The following is a 20008-nucleotide window of genomic DNA, read 5'->3' on the forward strand; positions in this document are numbered from 1 at the left end:
TGTAATCAATTCACATTGTTAACAATGTTCAATATTAATGAGGCAATGATCAATATTAAGGCATTTGAGTGGTCTGTTTTGTTCAGATTTTCCATGCATTCATTTGGTGCACAATTGCCCGTTGCACAGATGCACAACTTCTATTAAGCCATATATAATCACAACTCTCATATTAATATACCAGTGCTATGTCAGCAGCTGCTTATAGAACTGTGAAGCCGAGAAAATAAGCAAAAACTGTCAGGAAAAATATAAATGTATATTTAGTGTAGAAATCTACACAATCAAATGCAAAAGACAAAAACATTTTTAATTTTTATTTTTATTTTTTGGTATCACCCCTCCACACCCACCTGATGTCTACCGTGCGGATAACATTTTTTCACAAGGCACTAATAAGCATCTTACTGTGATTATGAATAGTGGCATTTGCTTTTGAAGTTAAAGCATCACGGATCAGAAAGTCTGTTCACTTAGGCGGGAAGTCTCTTGTAAATTATTATCATTCAGATATCACACTGCTGTGTAATTGCTGGTTTTATACCAGGTGCTGGTTTTATACCAGGTGCTTGAGGTAACCTCTTGTTAATTTATGCCACTTGAGAGTATCACATTTATATAATCCTGATAAAAGATATAACCTTCGGGGAGTTTAACAAAGCAGCATAGTGCAGGTGCATCCTAAACTGTATTCTTTCAAAGTAATCTTTAACTTCAAGGCACATTCTAGTTCTTAGTTATCATTTTATAAAAAGAGTAATATGGATAAATTGGAAGAGTAAAAGTTTATGCCAAAAGGATTTACAGGTTTCTTCCTGGGCCGACAAAACAGGGAGTGAGAGCATGTTGGCTGGTGGTGATCGGTTTTGTAAGACTAAGGAACTGGCAACTAAATGAAGTTTTATTGGAATATTTGAGAGGGTCCGCAAACTTGAATTCCCCTCTCCCTTTTTCTTTTGGATCATATCTTTCAGATCATATGCCTGCACAGTAGCATATATGTTGTTGTTTAGTTGTTTAGTCGTGTCCGACTCTTCATGACCCCATGGACCAGAGCACGCCAGGCACTCCTGTCTTCCACTGCCTCCCGCAATTTGGTCAAACTCATGCTGGTAGCTTCGAGAACACTGTCCAACCATCTCGTCCTCTGTCGTCCTCTCCTTGTGCCCTCCATCTTTCCCAACACCAGGGTCTTTTCCAGGGAGTCTTCTCTTCTCATGAGGTGGCCAAAGTATTGGAGCCTCAGCTTCAGGATCTGTCCTTCCAGTGAGCACTCAGGGCTGATTTCCTTCAGAATGGATAGGTTTGATCTTCTTGCAGTCCATGGGACTCTCAAGAATCTCCTCCAGCACCATAATTCTAAAGCATTGATTCTTCAGCGATCAGCCTTCTTTATGGTCCAGCTCTCACTTCCATACATCACTACTGGGACAACCATAGCTTTAACTATATGGACCTTTGTTGGCAAGGTGATGTCTCTGCTTTTTAAGTAGCATATATATGAACATGCAACTAAGATTATGGAGAGCAGGATCCAAACAACATTGATGTGAAACTTTAGGAATCATCAGCATAAGCAGGGCTTTTTTGGTGATAGTACTGGCATGTCTGGAGTACTGGCATGTCTTCTTCTTCACTGCCCATGGCAGCCATTTTGTGCTGGCAACCTCAGCACTTTTTCAGTATATGAGTACTGGTGCCTCATTTTTTGCTATAAAAAGGAAAAGGAAAGCGCCAAGTATAAGTGCCGTCAAATGCAGTTGGGACACAAAGTTTAAGGAAACGTGGTCAGTATGGTGCTCTGCACATCCATAGGGGCACAGGTGGGGCTGTCATGTGACACCATTAATAAACATACATTGGCCTCTCATTTGCATAAGCACCACACTACTATGTTTGGATCCCAGCCATCTATTTGCCCAATTTTTATGATGGTTCTTAGTAAAGCTGTTTTTAACATAATATATGTATTAGTCTCTATTTCTTCCTTTCTGCACACAGTTTGAATTTATGCTTGCTACACGGAGAATACCACCAAGACAGTCAGCAATTGACTGAACACAGAGAGCTTTAGCTACACGCTTTAAAGTATGCAAGTACTGGGGTTTTTGGTGGAGCATTCAGAAAGAGAAGTTTAAATCAGTATGCAGAAAGATATTACCTCTGATGTGCCATTCCTAGAGTTAGTTATTGGAAATAAAAAATGTCAAAGATGAGCCTGTTATAAATCTTTCTGCCGACATATAAAATTCTTCTGGATATGCATTGCCACTGACCATTTCCTTATCTTTTCATTTGATTCATTAAAAAGCAAAATGGGGATTATATGATAGCCAAGACAGGACTGAAAAGAAAAAGAGAACATTAAAAAAAGTCATACAATCTTATTAATATATATTATGTGCCACAATGAAATCATTTTACCTAAGTACAAAATTACCTAGGTAATAGATTTATGAGCAATGAGAAAAGGCTGTTTTTCAGTGAAAAGTATTATTTTTTAAAAGCATTAAAATAAATTAATACTAATTTATCCTTATTGTCTAAACATTTGTTGTGCCTAACTGTAGGGGTGTTGCCTGATTTTATTCGGATTTTTTGAACGTTACACTTTTATCAGGGATGGGTGAATTTGGTCCCAGGCAATGAACTTTTCCAGACAATTTCTGGCAATTTTTAAATCACACCATTTGGTTTAATGTAGGCCCATGATGAAGAAGATGATGCACTATGTTTTAACATATAGTTGCACTGCCTTTCATGTTTTGCACTGATCATCTGTGCAAAAAGTTGTCCTTCAGTATAGACTGCATCATGGATCTGCAGTTTTAAACTTTCTGATCATACTTGGAATAAATTCAGTGATTTGAGGAACAAAGGTCAAAATAAATAAACAAATGAGTCATCTTGACATACAAAAACTACTGTTCTCCCCAGTATAGGTAAATAATACTGATAGAAAAGTCAACTCTGGGTGAGTTTACAAAAGTTGGTTTAGGTGTGAAAGGTGGCATAGGAAGGCTTGTGTGGTGGGTGCGGGCTGCTCTGGGTGTCATCACTGAGGGCGGGGGTGCCCCTGGGACCTGGCCTGCAGCTTGCCTGAGCCACACGTCTCTCCTGGGGAGTGATGCAGTGGCTTTGGTACCTGCAGGCTCCGCGCTGCCTGAAATGGCAATGTGGGGCTTGTGAACTCTATGGAGGTTCAGCGCAGCGTGCTCTGCCCTGGCTTGCCCTGCCCTGGCTTGCCCTGCCCTTGGGTGCAGGGTATTTGCACCGCCCCGGGTGCCCAAGCAGCTAGCTCCACCGCTGGTGAAAGCATTATATTACATGAGAACAGATGTCATGGGAATAAACGATACTTTGTCCTGTCCTTTAAAACACTAAAACTAGATATGTGTGAATTGGTGACTATGCCACTCTCGGTTTGGTGATAGGATGAATATAAAAGCATACTGGATCCATGTGAACTTGTTTTTTCTGCTCTAGACTAGAAGCGGGGGGGGGGGGAGAGAGATTAAAGGGGTATAATGCTACTGAACCAAAGCTTTACAAACTTAGTGGTGCCGGTTAAGTTTGAGCAGAGAGGCTTGAGATGTGAACTCACCTGGAAAGTGGTGCCCCATTGTGAGGTTACCCCAAACTTAAGTCTGGGATGGACTTGAAATGGAGTTCCCCCAGTTCCCCAGCTGCAACTAGCCCCCTCTGCCTTACCTCCATGAAGCCGGGGGGGGGGGCAGGTGAGAGTGGTAAAGGTAAAGGTACCCCTGCCCGTACGGGCCAGTCGTGACCGACTCTGGGGTTGCGCACCCATCTCGCTTAAGAGGCCGGGGGCCAGCGCTGTCCGGAGACACTTCCGGGTCACGTGGCCACATGATGAAGCTGCTCTGGCGAGCCAGCACCAGCGCAGCACACGGAAACGCCATTTACCTTCCCGCTATAAAGCAGTACCTATTTATCTACTTGCACTTAAGGGTGCTTTCGAACTGCTAGTTTGGCAGGCGCTGGGACCGAAAGATGGGAGCTCACCCCGCCGCGGGGATTCGAACCGCCGACCATGCGATCGGCAAGTCCTAGGTGCTGAGGTTTTACCCACAGCGCCACCCGCGTCCCCAGGTGAGAGTGAGGGGAGCTCAAAGACAGGCTTCTGTCTTTGCAAATGATGCTCTTGTGCATACTCAGAAGCTCCTTTTTCAGCTTTGAGCAGGAGAGGGGCAGGTGCCTGTCTGTGAGCTCTCCGTGCTTTTGGCAATCTCTGCTGTTGAAGCAGAGCTGGCAGATGATGTGTGAACACTCTCTGGGTTTTGCAAGCCTTCCTTTCAAATGCTCAAAGACTTCCTCCTTGGTTTTCAAGCAAAGGAACAATTCAAAAAGCTCGGATTGTGTTCAGGGTTAGGGTTATTGCTGTAGCTCATTGGCAGAGCACATGTTTTACCTGTATAAAATCTTAGGGAGCGCCTGCCAGTGAGCAAGGGGTAATCGGTTCCGCATGCTGGCTGGGGCTGATGGGAGTTGTAGTCAAGCACCATGTTGGCTACCCATGTAGACAGTACTGAGCTAGATGGGCAGGTTCAAAAACCTATAACAAAAACTTTGCAGCTTGAATAAAAATAAAGTCAAAATTAATCTGAACTATTAATCGGAAGCATACCAAAACAAATATAGTGCAAGGTTTTTCAGTAACTCAGTTGCAACTTTCTAGTGAATGTTTTAAATAAAAAAACCCACTATTCTCCACACAAACATCCCTGACAATAACATTATTTGAGGGCAAAGGGAGCCTTTGTATGTGGCTCATCCTGCTTGATATTTAAGAGGTTTCTGCATGCATGAGAAGAAACCCGTATGCAGCACATCTCATTTGTCTAAATGGGACAAAAGACTGATCTTGCTGATTTTGCATATGTCAAAAGGAGAGCAGGTTTTTTTTATTATTTAATTTGTCACGTTTTCCAAGGCTATCAATAGTGGATGAATATGCTGATAACCCACTTGCTATCTTCGGGAGAAGAAAAGGCTAAGACATAAACCCTACACAAATCTGGAGAGGAGTCTCCAAGATGCTTGAATGGTGCCTTGTACGCCTCCATCCAGCAACTCCTGAATCCAAGCTGGTGCCAAACATTTTGCTCTGTTTTCCTTTGGACCACATTGGCAAGGCCAAGAGTCTTGTTGCCTCCATAGCCTAGGACCTCCATAAACATTGCCAAAATTGAGCCCCAGGGAGGTCACTTCTATGCTGCTAATGCAGCGGTTTGACTTCTCCCAAGGAGGCACACTCCATTATGCATGTTTTTGTTTTTATTGCTAAGGAGAAGGAAGAGTTGCATGTGGCATTTTCTACCTTGGGTGACAAAATAAGTTGACAAGCTTTGGATTCTACACACCTTTCCTTGAAGGGCTGGGGAGTCGATCTGTTCCTTTGTCGCAGGCACTAAAATGTATTGGGCTGGCCTTGGTTTTAGGCATCTTTTCACCTACCCTGCTCTTCTCTAATTTATTATTGGTACTGACAAAGGTGACACCATTGGATATCTATTCAGTAGGGCAGATTCATGTACACAGCAGCTGCAACTTAGAACAATCCCTAGATCAAGGCCCAAGTGTGCAAAAGTGTGAAGAATTATAAATACACTTGACTGTTCTTTAAATACTGATAAAGTTGGGGCACTATAAATTGGGCATCTGTGCATTGCCTGTGTGTGCTATCTTTAAGGTGGAAAGGGCTTAGTTTTTCAAAATTGCATTACACCTACCCATTTGATTCCTTTCTATTAATAAACAAAATTCATCGTTATGCACTTTTCAAAAAAAAAAGTTTAGCTGTGCCCACTGTGATGCCGTGTTCACGTGCTCAACTAGTGTATAATAAAACATTTATTATTTCCATATTTAGACTCAGGGCAATTTTTTCTGATAATATGCCATCTAATTGCTTAATCAGAAAGGTTATATAAAATAGTTTTAACAGTAGGGGGCTTTTTAATTAACATCATAATGCAGAGCTGCACTGCAGCCTATTTTAGTATTGATAACCAAACTGGCTCCACTAAACCTACAAGAAACTTTGATGGCTGTAGCTCTTTTATCCTGCATTGAGAGAGCCAAGTGCTCATGAAATGCACATGCTTGTTGGGGTCACGACAAAACACTCCTCTTATCTGTAGTGGGGGAATGGAGTACAGTATATAGATCTCAAATTAGGTAGCCATGGGCTGTGGCAAAGTCATAGAGAACATGCTTTGCAGGAAGAGATTCAATCTCTGGCACCTCTGGGTAGGGCTGGGAAAGAAGATGTTGCCAGTCAGTGTAGGCAATAGTAAAGTAATTAGATCAATGGATTTGGTATAAGATGGCTTCCTAATAACCGGGATGAAGTGTCACAAAGCACCTTGCAGGCCGTTACTGCCTCATAGGGAATCTATTCCATGTCAGTCCCTATAGTTCAATATGGTCTACATTGACTGGCAGCAGCTGTCCAGGGTTTCAGTCACGAGCCCTTCCCAACCCCATATGGAGATGCCAAGGGCCGAACCAAAGACTCTTTGCACTGCCAGTCAGGGTAGACAGCACTGGGCTGCCCAAGAATGGTTCAATGTAGTGTCAGGCATTCTTTGGGCTGTATCCAAAGTAGTGTTGAGTAATGCATCCCATCAATGCAGGATTTCTCCTTGCACAGCAAGATTCCCCACCCCAAAGTCTGTTCTAGGGGGCTTCCCCTGCCCTACAGAGCAGGTTGGAGTAGTGGTGGCAGGGAGTTGCATTGCAGAAATGGAAATCCCTGTACTGGTGGGGCATGTGAGGTCGGTATCCAACTAACTTTGGGACATATGGGTCTGATGTGTAGTGTATGAGCTTCTTATAAATCATAACTCATTGGTTAGGCAAGAATGATACAATAGCTTACGTGTGGAGGCAAGAACAAGAAGGTTGAAAGGAGTTGCTTCTCCGTGACAAATAATGTAGTTTAGTGAAGACCGAAAGTTTTGGAATTAGGCTTTATAAATAAAAGTTATCTAAAAGAGGGAGTGAGATCTCAGCATGAAATCCTCCGCATTACAGCTTTTGCCCCTGGGAAGAACAAAAATTCTTGTTATCCAGTATGAACTCTCATCTGAATTGTCTTTCTTGCATGTGTGTGTGTGTGTGTGTGTGTGTGTGTATCTTTCTGAGTTTGAATAAGGTTGGCATCACTATAGTACTGTATAACTGAGATATGGCCACATGCAGAAATAAATGTGTAGTCAGCTAATGGTTCGTTTTTTAAAGTTCTAGCCAACTAAGTCAGAGCAGGCCCATGGAAGTCAGATAAACCATATTTTGGATGTGGGGAATAAAAATCCTATGTTTAAAATGAGTCACAGTAACTATTGCTAAAACTTGATGTCCCTTAACAATAGACACTCATTCCTGCTTAGCTTTGTTTTCTGAAGTTTATGGCTGAGTCCAGTGGCAGAAACGATTGCAGTTCTATGGTGCTGAAGAAATGTTATCTAAGCCTTTGATATAATGTGAAAGAGACCGTTCCATAAGGACAATATGGTACTCCAGATTAAGTTCTGAATTTCTGGGAACCCAATTAGGTCATTCCTGAAGACTATTGAGCATCCCTTAATTCCATGCAGTTTCTATTGATGCAGTGCTTTCTGTATCATTCGGAAATATCCTGAATTCAGGAGCATACAGTTTAAATTAGGAGCAACAGGCTGGCAGGCCGTTGCAAATCCTGTAACTTGAGAGGAACAAGATTTGGGCCACTTACTCAAGGACCACAAGGTGGGGGAAGAGGGCTCATTTTGTACTATTGAGAGTAACTCTGCTAGAAATGTTGTGGCAGATTTCAATATGTACTTTCCCATGGCTGCAATGTACTGCACACGTTAGAATGATAACATAGGAAACGGGTCCTATTTCAACATCAGAAGGCTAAACGCTACCAAAGTACATCAAAAGCACTCTGTTTGTCATCAGCAGCCTGCAAAACATTCCTCTGTCTTCACTCCCATGCACAGTGGTGGTGTTGTAGCACTGTTTATACATGCCCAAAGGGCTGTTTATGAATGGGGATGTTTAGACCACATTCACGTCATTTACAGCACTATGATACCGCTTTAAACAGTCATGGATTCCCTTCAAGAACCCTGATAGCTATAGTATGGTAAAGGTGCTGAGAATTGTTATTTCCCTTGCAGAGCTACAGTTCTTGCAGTAGTTTAACAATCAGGCCCTCTTCACAGTGAAGTATGATACTGCTTTAACTGAGTAGTGCAGATGGAACCATTGGAGCCATTTTTTATACAACAGATTTTCACCCACCCCCAAAGTGCATTTTAAAGTTAATTAGAAAGGGGAGTGGGGATGCAACAAATTAACCTAAATTATACATCTTCAGCATAGCTTTATTTAGATCTGCTTGCAACACTTAATATACCTATTAAAATATGGCCCAGCAAAATTGTAATGTATGTTTCAGTCTGAAATATTATGTAAATATTAGTGTATTTTCTGTTAGCTGATCCAATTGCCCCATAAAACCTAACTTTTTCAGCTCACTTCTTAAATATTAGTAACTTGTTAGTGTATTCCATTTTCCTGTCAATACGTCTGCCTTACAGCCGATTAATTTAAAGATCTGGAATACATTGAATGCTTGTGTTTTTATTTTTTAAATACCTGTCATAATGAACAATAAGCCACTGAATTAGCTTGGGGAAAGACTTCTTTTTTACTTTTCTTTTCCCACCTCATTTCATTATGATGGCATACCCTAGAACTGGATTTTGGACAGCATCAGAAATCACATTAGCAAGTATGACACATAAAATGGGACTCAGTAAGTTTTCAAGACATGTCTCTGGTTAAGTGGCAATTGCCAAAACTCCCTAAGAGTTAGCTAATCTATCTCTGTTAGAGAACTTTCCTGTTATAGCTGTAGGGGATATTATATCTCTTGACAGCTGCATTTAAGTTTTTGAAAATTATGAGATCATCTATTTCAACCTGGATGTCAGATCGTAGCATCTCTTATGATGAAAGTCAGGATGCTAACTTTTTTTCTTTTTAAAAAAGAAATGTTCAGTTATTGATGTTTCTTTTCTTTTGTCTTTATGTTTCAGAATGAAGAATAAATTTTGGTATTTCGAATTTGGCACTTCTGAAACTTTTTCAGCAACCTGCAAGAAGCTGCATGAATCCCTAGAAATAGAAGTAAGAAACTAATTGCTATATGTTATTCTAGCAACTGGAGGGTTATACGTGAAGCCAAATATTTATTTTAATCTATTCATTTATTTTAATTTATTTACATAATGTGTATCCCACAACTTCAGATTTATGTTCCCAGGGCAGGTAATGGACTATCTAGAAACAAAAAGTGCAATTTGAAATAAATAATAAACATATATATGAACCATTTCTTCAAAGACACATTAGGAAAGGTCTCTATACAAATAAAAATGTGGGAGAGATGCTGAGTTCAAAAGAGATGCAGTTAGACAACAAAATGCGTTCTACTTTGAAGCCATTTCCCCCAGTGTAATCCTGATGGCATTCTTTTGTTATAGCCCTGAGCATTTATTTATTTATGAATATTTATAAACTGCTTGTATTCCAAAGCAGTGTACAGAATTTTTCTAAATTTACAGTGTGACAATCCAGAAAAACAACATAAAATAATTTCCCAAATCTGCAATGACAGTGAAATAAAGTGACTGTTGATGAAACTTGAACATTGGAATAAGATTCAGTTTTGTTATTAGGCAAGTATTAATTACAGTAGAAAAGGGAAAGAAGTTTGACATTATTTCATTTCATTTTATACCTTGCCTTGCCAGTCACCTCTCATTCCACATAAGAAGAGTTCTGCTGGATTAGACCAGAGGTCCAATGCCTATGGGAAATCTGCAAACAGGATCTTAGAACAAGCATCACTTTTCCTTTCTGCAGTTTCTAGCAACTGTTATTGAGAAGCAAACAACCTCCAGCTATGGCGATACAACGTAGCAGCTAACAAGTGCAAAAGTAGGGTATAAAACCACCCTGAAATTCTTAAAGCAGCTGAAAAAGCAGGAAATCAAAACTTAGCCACTTAGCATCAGGAACCAACTGGAAAGTTTATGATCTCTATAGCACAGGTGGTTGGGGTTTTTTTAGGGAGAAAAAATAGAGGGGGAAAAGTTGTGAAGGCAGGAATAGCTTTGGGAATTTAAATTTGAAAAACTTATTTCTATATATTCCATCTAAATTTTATAACCTTTAAAGATGAGTTCACGAAAACTGTACTCGCTTTCCTTAATTAAAGGTTAAAGAATGCATTTGGGGTGTAGGGGAACCATTCTTTTCATAAAGTAACTTTTGTCTGTGCACAGAACACCAGTTTGCGATTAGGTGAAGAAGAATTTGAAAAGAGAGAGGAACAGAACCAGCATTCATAAGCGGTTGCCAATATCTTGGGACCATGTAGCCTCTTTATCCTGTCTTGGTTCTTATTGACTGTGGGTCTACAGCAGCAGGGTTTTCACCTATGCCATATGGGCAAACGGTGCAGGTGATTTAAGGGGTGCAGTCCTAAGCAGGTGCAATGCAGCTCAGACTCACAAAGAGGCACTCACTCAGCTCAGGAACTATAGTGAACAGCCTGAGACAGCTTTTACCATGAAGAGAGAGGAACCTGCAGACCCTAACCAAGAAAGCTTTGAGACTCGGGGGACAGGGACACTACTTGAGTCTGCTCATTCAGACAAAGTGCCCAGAGGGGCTGACATGCTCAGAATCCTCTCAGTACAGCAATGGGCTATGAAGGACTATGAGTATGAGGACAGCTATTCTGGGACCCTGAGCAAGGAGGCTGCATCCATTAAATGGTTAAGCCATAAGGAGGAATATTCCTGAACCTTAAAGCAACAGAGGCCCACAATCTAAGGAAGAATTTTAGTACCTATTATTCCATTCAGGGGCAGAGCCTTTTAAAAGTTGTGATTTAGAAGTGGTTGCCCATTTGAAATCCAGATCGGTGCTTAGCAAATTATGGTGGACGTCTAGCGGTGAAAGGAGAGGCCCAGCGACTTAACTAACACTATAGAGAGATTTAGAAAGTTATTCTTGGTGTGGAGAAAGATTCGGAACAAACAGAACATATTTCTCGACAAACCATTAATTTATGGATTTGACCAATGCAAGATGTGACACCTGACACTGAATCAGGGGTTAGGGACTTGTAGCCCTCCATATGTTGCTGCACCAAAATTACTGTCATCCATGACCGTTAGCTATGCTGGCTGGAGATGATGGGAGAGTGACAACATCTGGAGGGCCACAGACTCCCTACCACTGCTTTTAAGAGAGATGTGGTAAACCAATGGAGATTAGGATTATCAATGGCTGTTGCCCATGATAGCTAGATGGAATGTCAGTGTTCAGATGTAGCTTGTTGCTGAGCACCAATTTCTGAGGAGGGCTATCGGCAATAAATATGACACAGAGACTTCCTGGAATCCCTGACGATTGTGCGAAACAGGATTCTGGGCTGGTTTCAGTCTGATCCAGCAGAGCTTTCCTTAGGATAGTGTGCAGCCCCATGTTATAAAGTCCTTTTCTTCATTCTTTATCATTATCTATTTATGCCACTTTTATACATGGCGCTGTGTACTAAATACCATCATTTTATCTGACAAACACAATACCAAATAAAATATATTTGCCTTTCTTAATTCAACTTTGATATGTTAGCACAATGGAAATGGACATGTACTGAAAATTCCTCTGTCTGAACAAAAGAATTTCTCCTTTAGTAATTCTGAAAGTAACTCATCACAGCAGGACTCTGAGGCCTAGTGAAATAATTGTCTTAGTATACTGCCTGCTGTGTTCAATATTGAGTGAATATGTTCCCTGCACCATCTTATATCACAATTCTCCCTTTATTTAAATAATTTTAGTCAGTTTGGGGGGCACAAGACCTTTATAAATTAACAGCAGGGAAATACCAAAGGTGTCAGATTGCATATTTATCATCTTTTTCGTGTAATACTTAAATATGTATTAAGAAGTGACTGACATAAATTAGGCAGATTTCAGAAGCCACAGGCTGTGGCTTGTAGAGGACCCCCTTCTGCTTGACATTTCATCCTTGTCAAAGATCAAATTATTTTAATTTAGGCTGCAAATTATAAGGAATGAAGACTTCTTTGTGGGAATTCCCTGTGGTAATCTGACTTTTGTTGTTACTGCTGCTTGTCAGTGTGCAAAAGATATAATATGCATGCAAATAAGGTTAAAAAATATGTACTATCTAATTATCCAGCCAGTACATTCCACTTGAAGACAGTGGGAGGCCTGACACACAGTATGTGTTTGATTCATTGAGGCCTGCAGGGTATTTACACAAGATTACTTTTAATTATGAAATTAATATCTGTTTATCGAGAATGTATAGCAGTAAGTGAGTATACACATGAGCAGAATTTTTAGTAAAAAAAGAATTCGTCTTTATGTTTAACATGTATGTGAGGTGTAAAAGCAAACCCCAAAAGTTTGCTTCCAATACAAAACTTAGACACTTTCTCACCCCTCACTGAAAAGGAAGTCAATAAAAATTGTTTTTCATCCCAGCTGCCAAGTGATTCTAAGATGTGTTACTGGAGGTTTTAGGCTGCCTTTCATTAATATTGTATGCAGATTTAAACTTTTGATCCAGAAAGGCAAATTTTGGAATGGAAACCTAATGGCTCTGAGTCCTCTTTCTTCCTCCCACTTTCAAACATTGTGTATGGCAACACATAGAACATATTTAAATGGCTACATTTCAGAAAGCCTGAAAACTAGAATGGGCAGATAAGAATGGAAATAAATATATACCAAGTAGAAGGGACAGGTTAGGAAAAAGCAAGATAGGATAAGGTGAGATTTCAGTGGTCCAGGGTTTATTTATTTTTTAAAAGTGAACTTTGGGAAGGGAACTGAAGGGAACAGTGACTAGCTGCAGATGAGCTTGCACCATCTGGAACATTTGCACCAGCACAACCTATTAGGCACACTGCTCTGAGCTCATTGGACATTGTACATTAAGCACAACATTTTCATAGGGGTAAAGTGAACAAATTCCAGTCAATGTACCTGGATTCCATGAACCTTCCTATTGGACAGGTCATGTTGGCCTGGAGGTAGACATGTCTGGTCAGTGAGGTCCCACTGCCTCCATTTTGTATGATCCATATAAGAGTTCATTCGTGTGGAATAGAGTAGGACTGGGCTAGCCAAGGAATAACAGAGAACCCTTTTTGAGTAGGACTTATTCCTTTTGTTCCTAAAATTTCTTGGCCACATTTTCTACAATAATATCTCCTCGAGTGACATATGAAAGCAGTTAATGATAAAAGGCCGTAAAACTAATAAAGCACCATTAAATAACACATCGTTAATAATATTAATCACAAACCAGGGTCTTGGGATCTACCTGAAGTTAGATTCGCCTGCCCTAAAACTGAACAGCTAAAAACCATGATGAATTAAAAGGACAACAGCAAAGTACAAAACCAAGTTACTATCTCAGCAACAGAAAGCTAAAAATAAAAGAAAACAAAAGCCCAAGAGACTGGATAAGCCTTTTATTTAGATGATTTTAAAATTAGATTCAAATCATCATGATGTTAGTACACATAAGCAATCGTTTAGTATCTCATCCTTTTTGGCAGTGAAATGAATGCTAGAGCAACACCCTAATTTAGCAACAAATAATGGTTGGGGTTCAAATGGTGAATTAAATGACTTTGGAAATATTAATACATGGACCTGGAAGGATAGTTCTTCTTTCTACATCACTGTTTGATGTCTAGGTTGATTGTGGGGATGGAATTAACGTATTATAACAACTCAATACCCTACGGTAGTTAAATGTCAACTTGGTAACCATATGGTACAATTTAAGTCTGTATTACCCTTGCCCCAAAAGGTGGCTTTCAACACACGTCATCACAATTCAACAGCATTTTTGTTTCAATTTTCTGAATAAATACATTTTTATATGCAATTTTAACTAATCTGCAGGTTTTGCCAGAAATGTCCCATAATAATAAAATACAACTTTTGTATATACTTTTTACTAATATAGGCAGTTTCCCCCTAACATATATAACACTTTTGTACACATTGTTTAGTCAGAGAACTGTATCACAAAATTTGAAGATGTGCCAGTTTTGAAAGAGAGCTGTTTTTGTTGTTGTTTGCATATTGATTCAAGAAGTGTGCGTGATGAAGTCTCTTATGGAAACCAGTTTTCTCCCCTAGCCCAACTGTCAGCCCATTATTTTTTCTCCACCCTTTACCACTTTCCTCCTCCTTGCTTGTCGCTCAAAGATGGTTCCTAATGGTGGCAAGACCCTTTGTTCACACCACGAACAGGTGCAGCTCCACACTTAAACTTCTAGCATTAGATGTGCTGTGGTGACATTTGAAGGCCTATGACACAATTAGGTGTCATTACTATTTCTCATCTATGTTCAACTTCTCATTTGCCATCTACCGGTATTTCTTTCTTCTAGTCCTCTGTCAACAGAGAGGCACCCTGCACTACCCTCCATAGGTCATTAAACAGGTAAAGGTACCCCTGACCGTTAGGTCCAGTCGCGGATGACTCTGGGGTTGTGGCACTCATCTCTATAGGTGGAGGGAGCTGGTGCTTGTCTGCAGACAGCTTCCGGGTCATGTGGCCAGCATGACTAAGCCGCTTCTGGCGAACCAGAGCAGTGCACAGAAATGCCATTTACCTTCCCGCCAGAGCAGTACCTATTTATCTACTTGCACTTTGACATGCTTTTGAACTACTGGGTGGGCAGGAGCAGGAACTGAACACTGGAAGCTCACCCCATCATGGGGATTCAAACCACCTACCTTCTGATCGGCAAGCCCTAGGCTCTGTGGTTTAAACCACAGCACCACCCGCATCCCTTCCATAGGTCATTACTTAATAATAAACCATAATAATAAGAAGAACTGGGAGACAAATTGGGAGTTATATGCCTGTCACAAAGACATCCGTGGAGTGTTGTCATGATTCTTACCCTAGATTACTAGGTGAATATAGCTTTCAACACTTATTATGAATTAAGGTCAGAATTAGAGCCATATTATATAAAAATTAAGGTCAGAATTAGAGCCATATTATGTAAAAAAAAAAAAAAGCAACATCACAATACTTTACTGATGAGGTGTGAGATGTCACAATAGATCAAAGTTGAATCCAAAAAGCATTTGAAATCTGAAAGGAATCATAGCTTGACTCAAGAGACTAGCTGTTGCAGTTCTGCTTCTACTTGGGCCACTTTCACAAAGGAGATTTCAAATTTTCACTCGCTGAAAGAACCAGACTGAGAAGGTAGCTGTTCCTAAAACAAAATATGAGCAAAATATTACCATATGCTGAGGCATTATGTAAATGGCTGTAACTGTAGTTTGGACTGATTTTAACCATACCATTGTATACTTCCTATATTCATACCAGTGCAAACCTCCCACAAGTGATATGCCTGGTTAAAATGAAGAAAACCATACAGAAAAGTAATATATTAAAACACCTGAAACTTGGTTGAATGAATAGAAGCAAGTTTGAAGACTGATGATGTAGCGAACCATTTAAGTGAGAACCTCCCCTTCTGGATTTGGCTAGTTCTATATTGTTGCTTTTCTCCAGAAGCTCATCAAATAATACAGAAGGTAGAACTCCTGACCTTTTCTTTTTAGTGCCACGGGTAAATGAAACCTTTGACAGAGAGAGCTAAAGGGCCCATTGTTGCTGATTGTGACGATAGCTTGAACAAATACCAGTATTTGCTCACTAAGCTCTGTGATGTCATCACAAGTGCCTTCAAAACTGGTGACTATCGGGGACTAGATTTGAGGGCATTAGTTCTTTCGCTATCACATTTTTTCATTTTCCATTTCACAGGTGCCCTACAGTTCAGGGCCGGGGTGTGGAGAAAATGTTAGTGGTGGGGTCCAGACACTGGCCTCTGTGCTTATTTGTATTGTGTCAGAAACTGAAACATAGAAAATGAGTATGTGTGGAAGTGAGCTCATGTAGCAGGTTAATTCTGATCACTGATTTCTCCCTTTATTTCTCTCTTCTTCTTTTCCTGGCAAGTGTGATGGATTTCAGATAGACTTAAACAATATTTCCCTGGAAGGGATTGCCATTTTGAACATCCCAAGCATGCATGGAGGATCAAATCTTTGGGGTGAGACCAGGAAAAGGCGAAGCCATCGTCTATTTGAAAAGAACAGGTCAGATAAAAGAACCACTGTTACAGATGCTAAGGAACTGAAGTTTGCAAGCCAAGGTGAGAGTCCAAGTAGAAATAAATAAAACTTCAAGATTTTATGTATACTTTTACAAATAGTTGATGACTGTTCAATGTATGAGAGATTATCTGGCAGCAAATCCTAAAGGTGAGGATTTATAGAATAATTCTAACTAGGTCAGGTGAAAAGTTTAGATCTTTCAGCTATCTAAACAGCCTGCTTCCTGTCTGGGCTCAGATTTGGTGATTTCTTGACAGCTTCAGAAAAGGATTTCTGTTTTCAGATTAATGTCTTTTCCTAGCCTATATATATAAAGTTATTTTAATATGTTTGTGTATCCCTGGTTTTGCATTAGTCTTGTGCTAATGTCTGTTATGCTGGGTTGAGAACTGAGACACAAATATAAGCTAACTTGTTAATATCTGTTCCATTATTTCTTTATACTGAATGAATATCCTGGCAGATGTTTTTATTTCCAGAGTGAAGCAATAATTGCTAGCCCTGTCAAAGCCACAGATTTGAGAGCACATCCAGGAGTTTTCTCAAGTTCTATTTTTTTTCTAATATTTTAGTTTTCTTAATAGGACTTGGTAATTCATCTGTAAATTAGGGTTCCATTATGTCTACAGGTACCCACATGTCAAAGGGAATGTAGCCTTATTTTGAAGCACTTCATGTAATCCAAAACCAACCAAATAGGTGTGTTACAATTTGGCTAGGGTTAGAATGCCATGCAGGTAGGGGAGGGGGATAAATCTGTTTGGTTTGCACTGTTTTGAGAATCTTCCTAAATTTACACTTCCTCAACCAATATGCAAGCCGAAACAAGGAGGGGGCCATGAGGAGAATGGAGCCATAGAAACCTTCACCCAGGGCCTAAATGCAGGAGAGTGTATGAGCTGCTGTTAGGCAGAATACTAGGAGCAGAGATTTGTGGTGGAGAGATACAGTGGCCAGGGTTGAGGGGTTTAACTCTATTCTCACCACCACTTTTCCTCTGCAAGCCCTTTGACTGCTGTTCCTCTCAGGCAAGGTTTCCCAGTGAGAGAAAGTAGCTGGGGAAATGGCTGCAGAGGAAAAGTGTTAGGCACACATCACCTCTGCCCCCCACTTCCTTTCCCCTGAGAATGCCCTCTCTTCCCTCCCCTTGTTTGACACAACATACTTAGTTCCAGCCTGAGGGGCTTTCTATACCATTAAGAGAAAAGTGTGCCACGGACAACTTTATATATAGTCATACCTCAGGTTACAGACGCTTCAGGTTGCGTTTTTCGGGTTACGTATGCACCGAAACCCGGAAGTACTGGAACGGGTTACTTCTCGGTTTTGGCGGCTGTGCATGCGCATAAGCGCTAGAGCGTGCTTTGCACATGTGCAGAAGTGCTGAATCACAACCCACACGTGCGCAGACACAGCGCTGCAGGTTGCGAACGCTGCGGGTTGCGAACGTGCCTCCCGCACGGATCATGTTCACAACCCGAGTGTCCACTGTATATATTATTTCTGCAGCACTATGATGGGGAAAGTTACGCTGGGTAAAATGACCTTTTATGCAGCTTAAAAAACACAGAGGTACATCAGAGTATTGCAAATCTTTTAAGGTGGAAACAAGTAGGGCAGCCTGAATTTCACAGAAGGCTTAGCCCAAGCTCTCTCAAATGTGACCTGGGTTTTGGAGTCCCATCTATCCCAGAGCCTCAGACTGCATAACAATTGCAACAAATGGAGGAAGTCACACAATCTTTTCCCCTCTCCCAGTACAACCAAAACAATTGTGATGAGCAGCAGATTCCAAAAGCAACACGATTTTCCTATCTTTGGCTTGAACCTCTGTTCTTTTCCTACCCATTCTCCTTTTTAAAATGCGAGCTCTAGTCCAAAGCGGAGAGTTTCATTTTCAGGTAACATGTGAGAATGCCTAAAGCTAGCAAGACACTTCTCACTCCCAGGCAGATACCTCTGCACATTGAATTATTTCAAGGATTAATTTTAATATGCTCATGTGCATGCTTCTCTAAAGGGATGGAGTCAAATGTCTGGTAGAGCCTACGCCAGCCTGGTGCAATTCCCACCAGCTAGAGAGCATCAGGATGGGGAATGATGGTCCAGGGTCTGTGTGGCCTTTGCGGTTTGTAAGCATTATTCAGTTTCCTAAAGAAGCTGCATGTTTCCAAACAATTGTTCAGAGACTTCACAGCAGTTGCCAGCTAGATTGGCTCTAACCACTGTCATACCCTTTACTATAACTACTGACATTCCACTTTTGTCTTCAAACCAGATGTCATCCATTACGGAGAACATTCTCTCTGCAGGTGCATTAAAGTCTCTGCATGCCAAAACAAATTCAGCAAGCGGCAGAAGATTTTTTCTGATGTGCTTTTAAAGAAGTGATTTAGAAATTTCACCCATCTAACAGCCAGTTCTCACCAGCAATTTTAAAAAAACAAACTCTGTTTGTGTGTGTGTGCGCGTGCGCGCGCAAACACACATTCAAGAGAGGGAAAGAATTATAATTCACATGAATGTGAACCATGTTCATAGCTTTGGCCAAGAGTCTGAATGCTAATAAGGATGCAGATCTTCATGCAACTTTTATTTCAAATATTTGGTGACGTTCAAATATTGCCAGTGTAATACATTTGATCTTGAAAAACGTGGTTGTAAAGGGAAACTGCAAGCTTCTATATATTCTAGAACAATTAACTTCATTATAGTAGGTGTGGAGTGAAACTACTCCTTAAGAAACCCTCCCTGGATTCAGAAAACTAAGGAATTACTATCCTTCTTAGCCAAGGTTCTTGAGTGAATGGTTGCAGCCCACATCCAGGCTCTCTTGGATGAAGCCAATTTTCTAGATCCCATTTCAATCAAGGTTTAGCCCCAGTTTGGGCATGGAAGCTACTTTGGTTGCCCTGTAGGCGTCCAACCCTCCGACTCCAACTCAGTCAGCTCTGCCAACTGGCCGGCTGCTTCTTCAGCTCCTCTGGTCCAGCTAACTCCCCCTCTCTTACAGAGGTGTCCAACAACAGTGGTGTGGGAATCTCTTACCCATCGCTACTTGAACTCCCTGCTGCCGCCGCCACTAATCTTGGGCTCCTGGTCCTCTGGCAGAGCCTGTCCAGGCTGGTACCACAGTCCCAAGTCAGCTGTAGGGGAAAAATATTTATAATTTAACTTTCCATACAAGAGCACATTACTCCATATTGCTGAAATTATTTTAAAAAATTAAACTATTGGCTTTTGTGATCAGCCATATGCTCAAGAGTGACAGTTCAAGAGGGTTTGAAGAACAAATGTAAGATGTTCAAAGGTGTATTTATGTATTAACAGCTAGAATAATCAACCCTCAAATTAATACTGTTTATTATCAATAATTTGTACTTCAGTATCAGTGCACTTTTATGTATTGAGAGAAGTGTTAATTAGCAAATTTTTAATATACAAAAGTTCTCATTGTTAGGGGAAAAGACCATCCTCAGTACCTTTTATTTTAATTCCCTTTTAGAGCATCAGAACCACAATGACCTCATAAATAAGCATGGGCCCTCAACCCTCAGATCTGCTGCTTAAATTTGACCCCTATCAATTAACTTACCAGATTTACCTACAGATTTAGCCAATAAAAGCTTGAAAACCTAGTTAAAACAAGTAAGTTCAATAACAGCAAAAATACTGCTAATTCATTTGTGAATTACCTCTACACCACAGATTTTGAGGT

At 40.6% G+C, this 20008-nt stretch overlaps 1 protein-coding gene and 1 long non-coding RNA gene across 8 annotated transcripts in view; one reads left to right on the forward strand and one right to left on the reverse strand.

Moving 5' to 3' along the window:
* The window catches only part of DGKB (diacylglycerol kinase beta), a 303881-nt gene that overhangs the window by 237179 nt on the left and 46694 nt on the right, over positions 1-20008 (forward strand). For all 6 annotated transcript variants that reach the window (XM_082193914.1, XM_082193916.1, XM_082193913.1 and 3 more), the window contains 2 exons: positions 9114-9204; positions 16133-16328. In XM_082193914.1, coding sequence (XP_082050040.1) covers positions 9114-9204; positions 16133-16328 — 287 coding nt within the window. The remainder of the gene's footprint in view (positions 1-9113; positions 9205-16132; positions 16329-20008) is intronic.
* Positions 19322-20008, reverse strand: part of LOC309515834 — an 89610-nt gene continuing 88923 nt past the window's right edge. For both annotated transcript variants that reach the window (XR_014212690.1, XR_014212691.1), the window contains exon 3: positions 19322-19436. This is a non-coding gene — a long non-coding RNA (uncharacterized lncRNA). The remainder of the gene's footprint in view (positions 19437-20008) is intronic.

This window comes from Podarcis vaucheri, assembly GCF_965113315.1.
Source record: "Podarcis vaucheri genome assembly, chromosome: 12".
NCBI lineage: Eukaryota > Metazoa > Chordata > Lepidosauria > Squamata > Lacertidae > Podarcis > Podarcis vaucheri.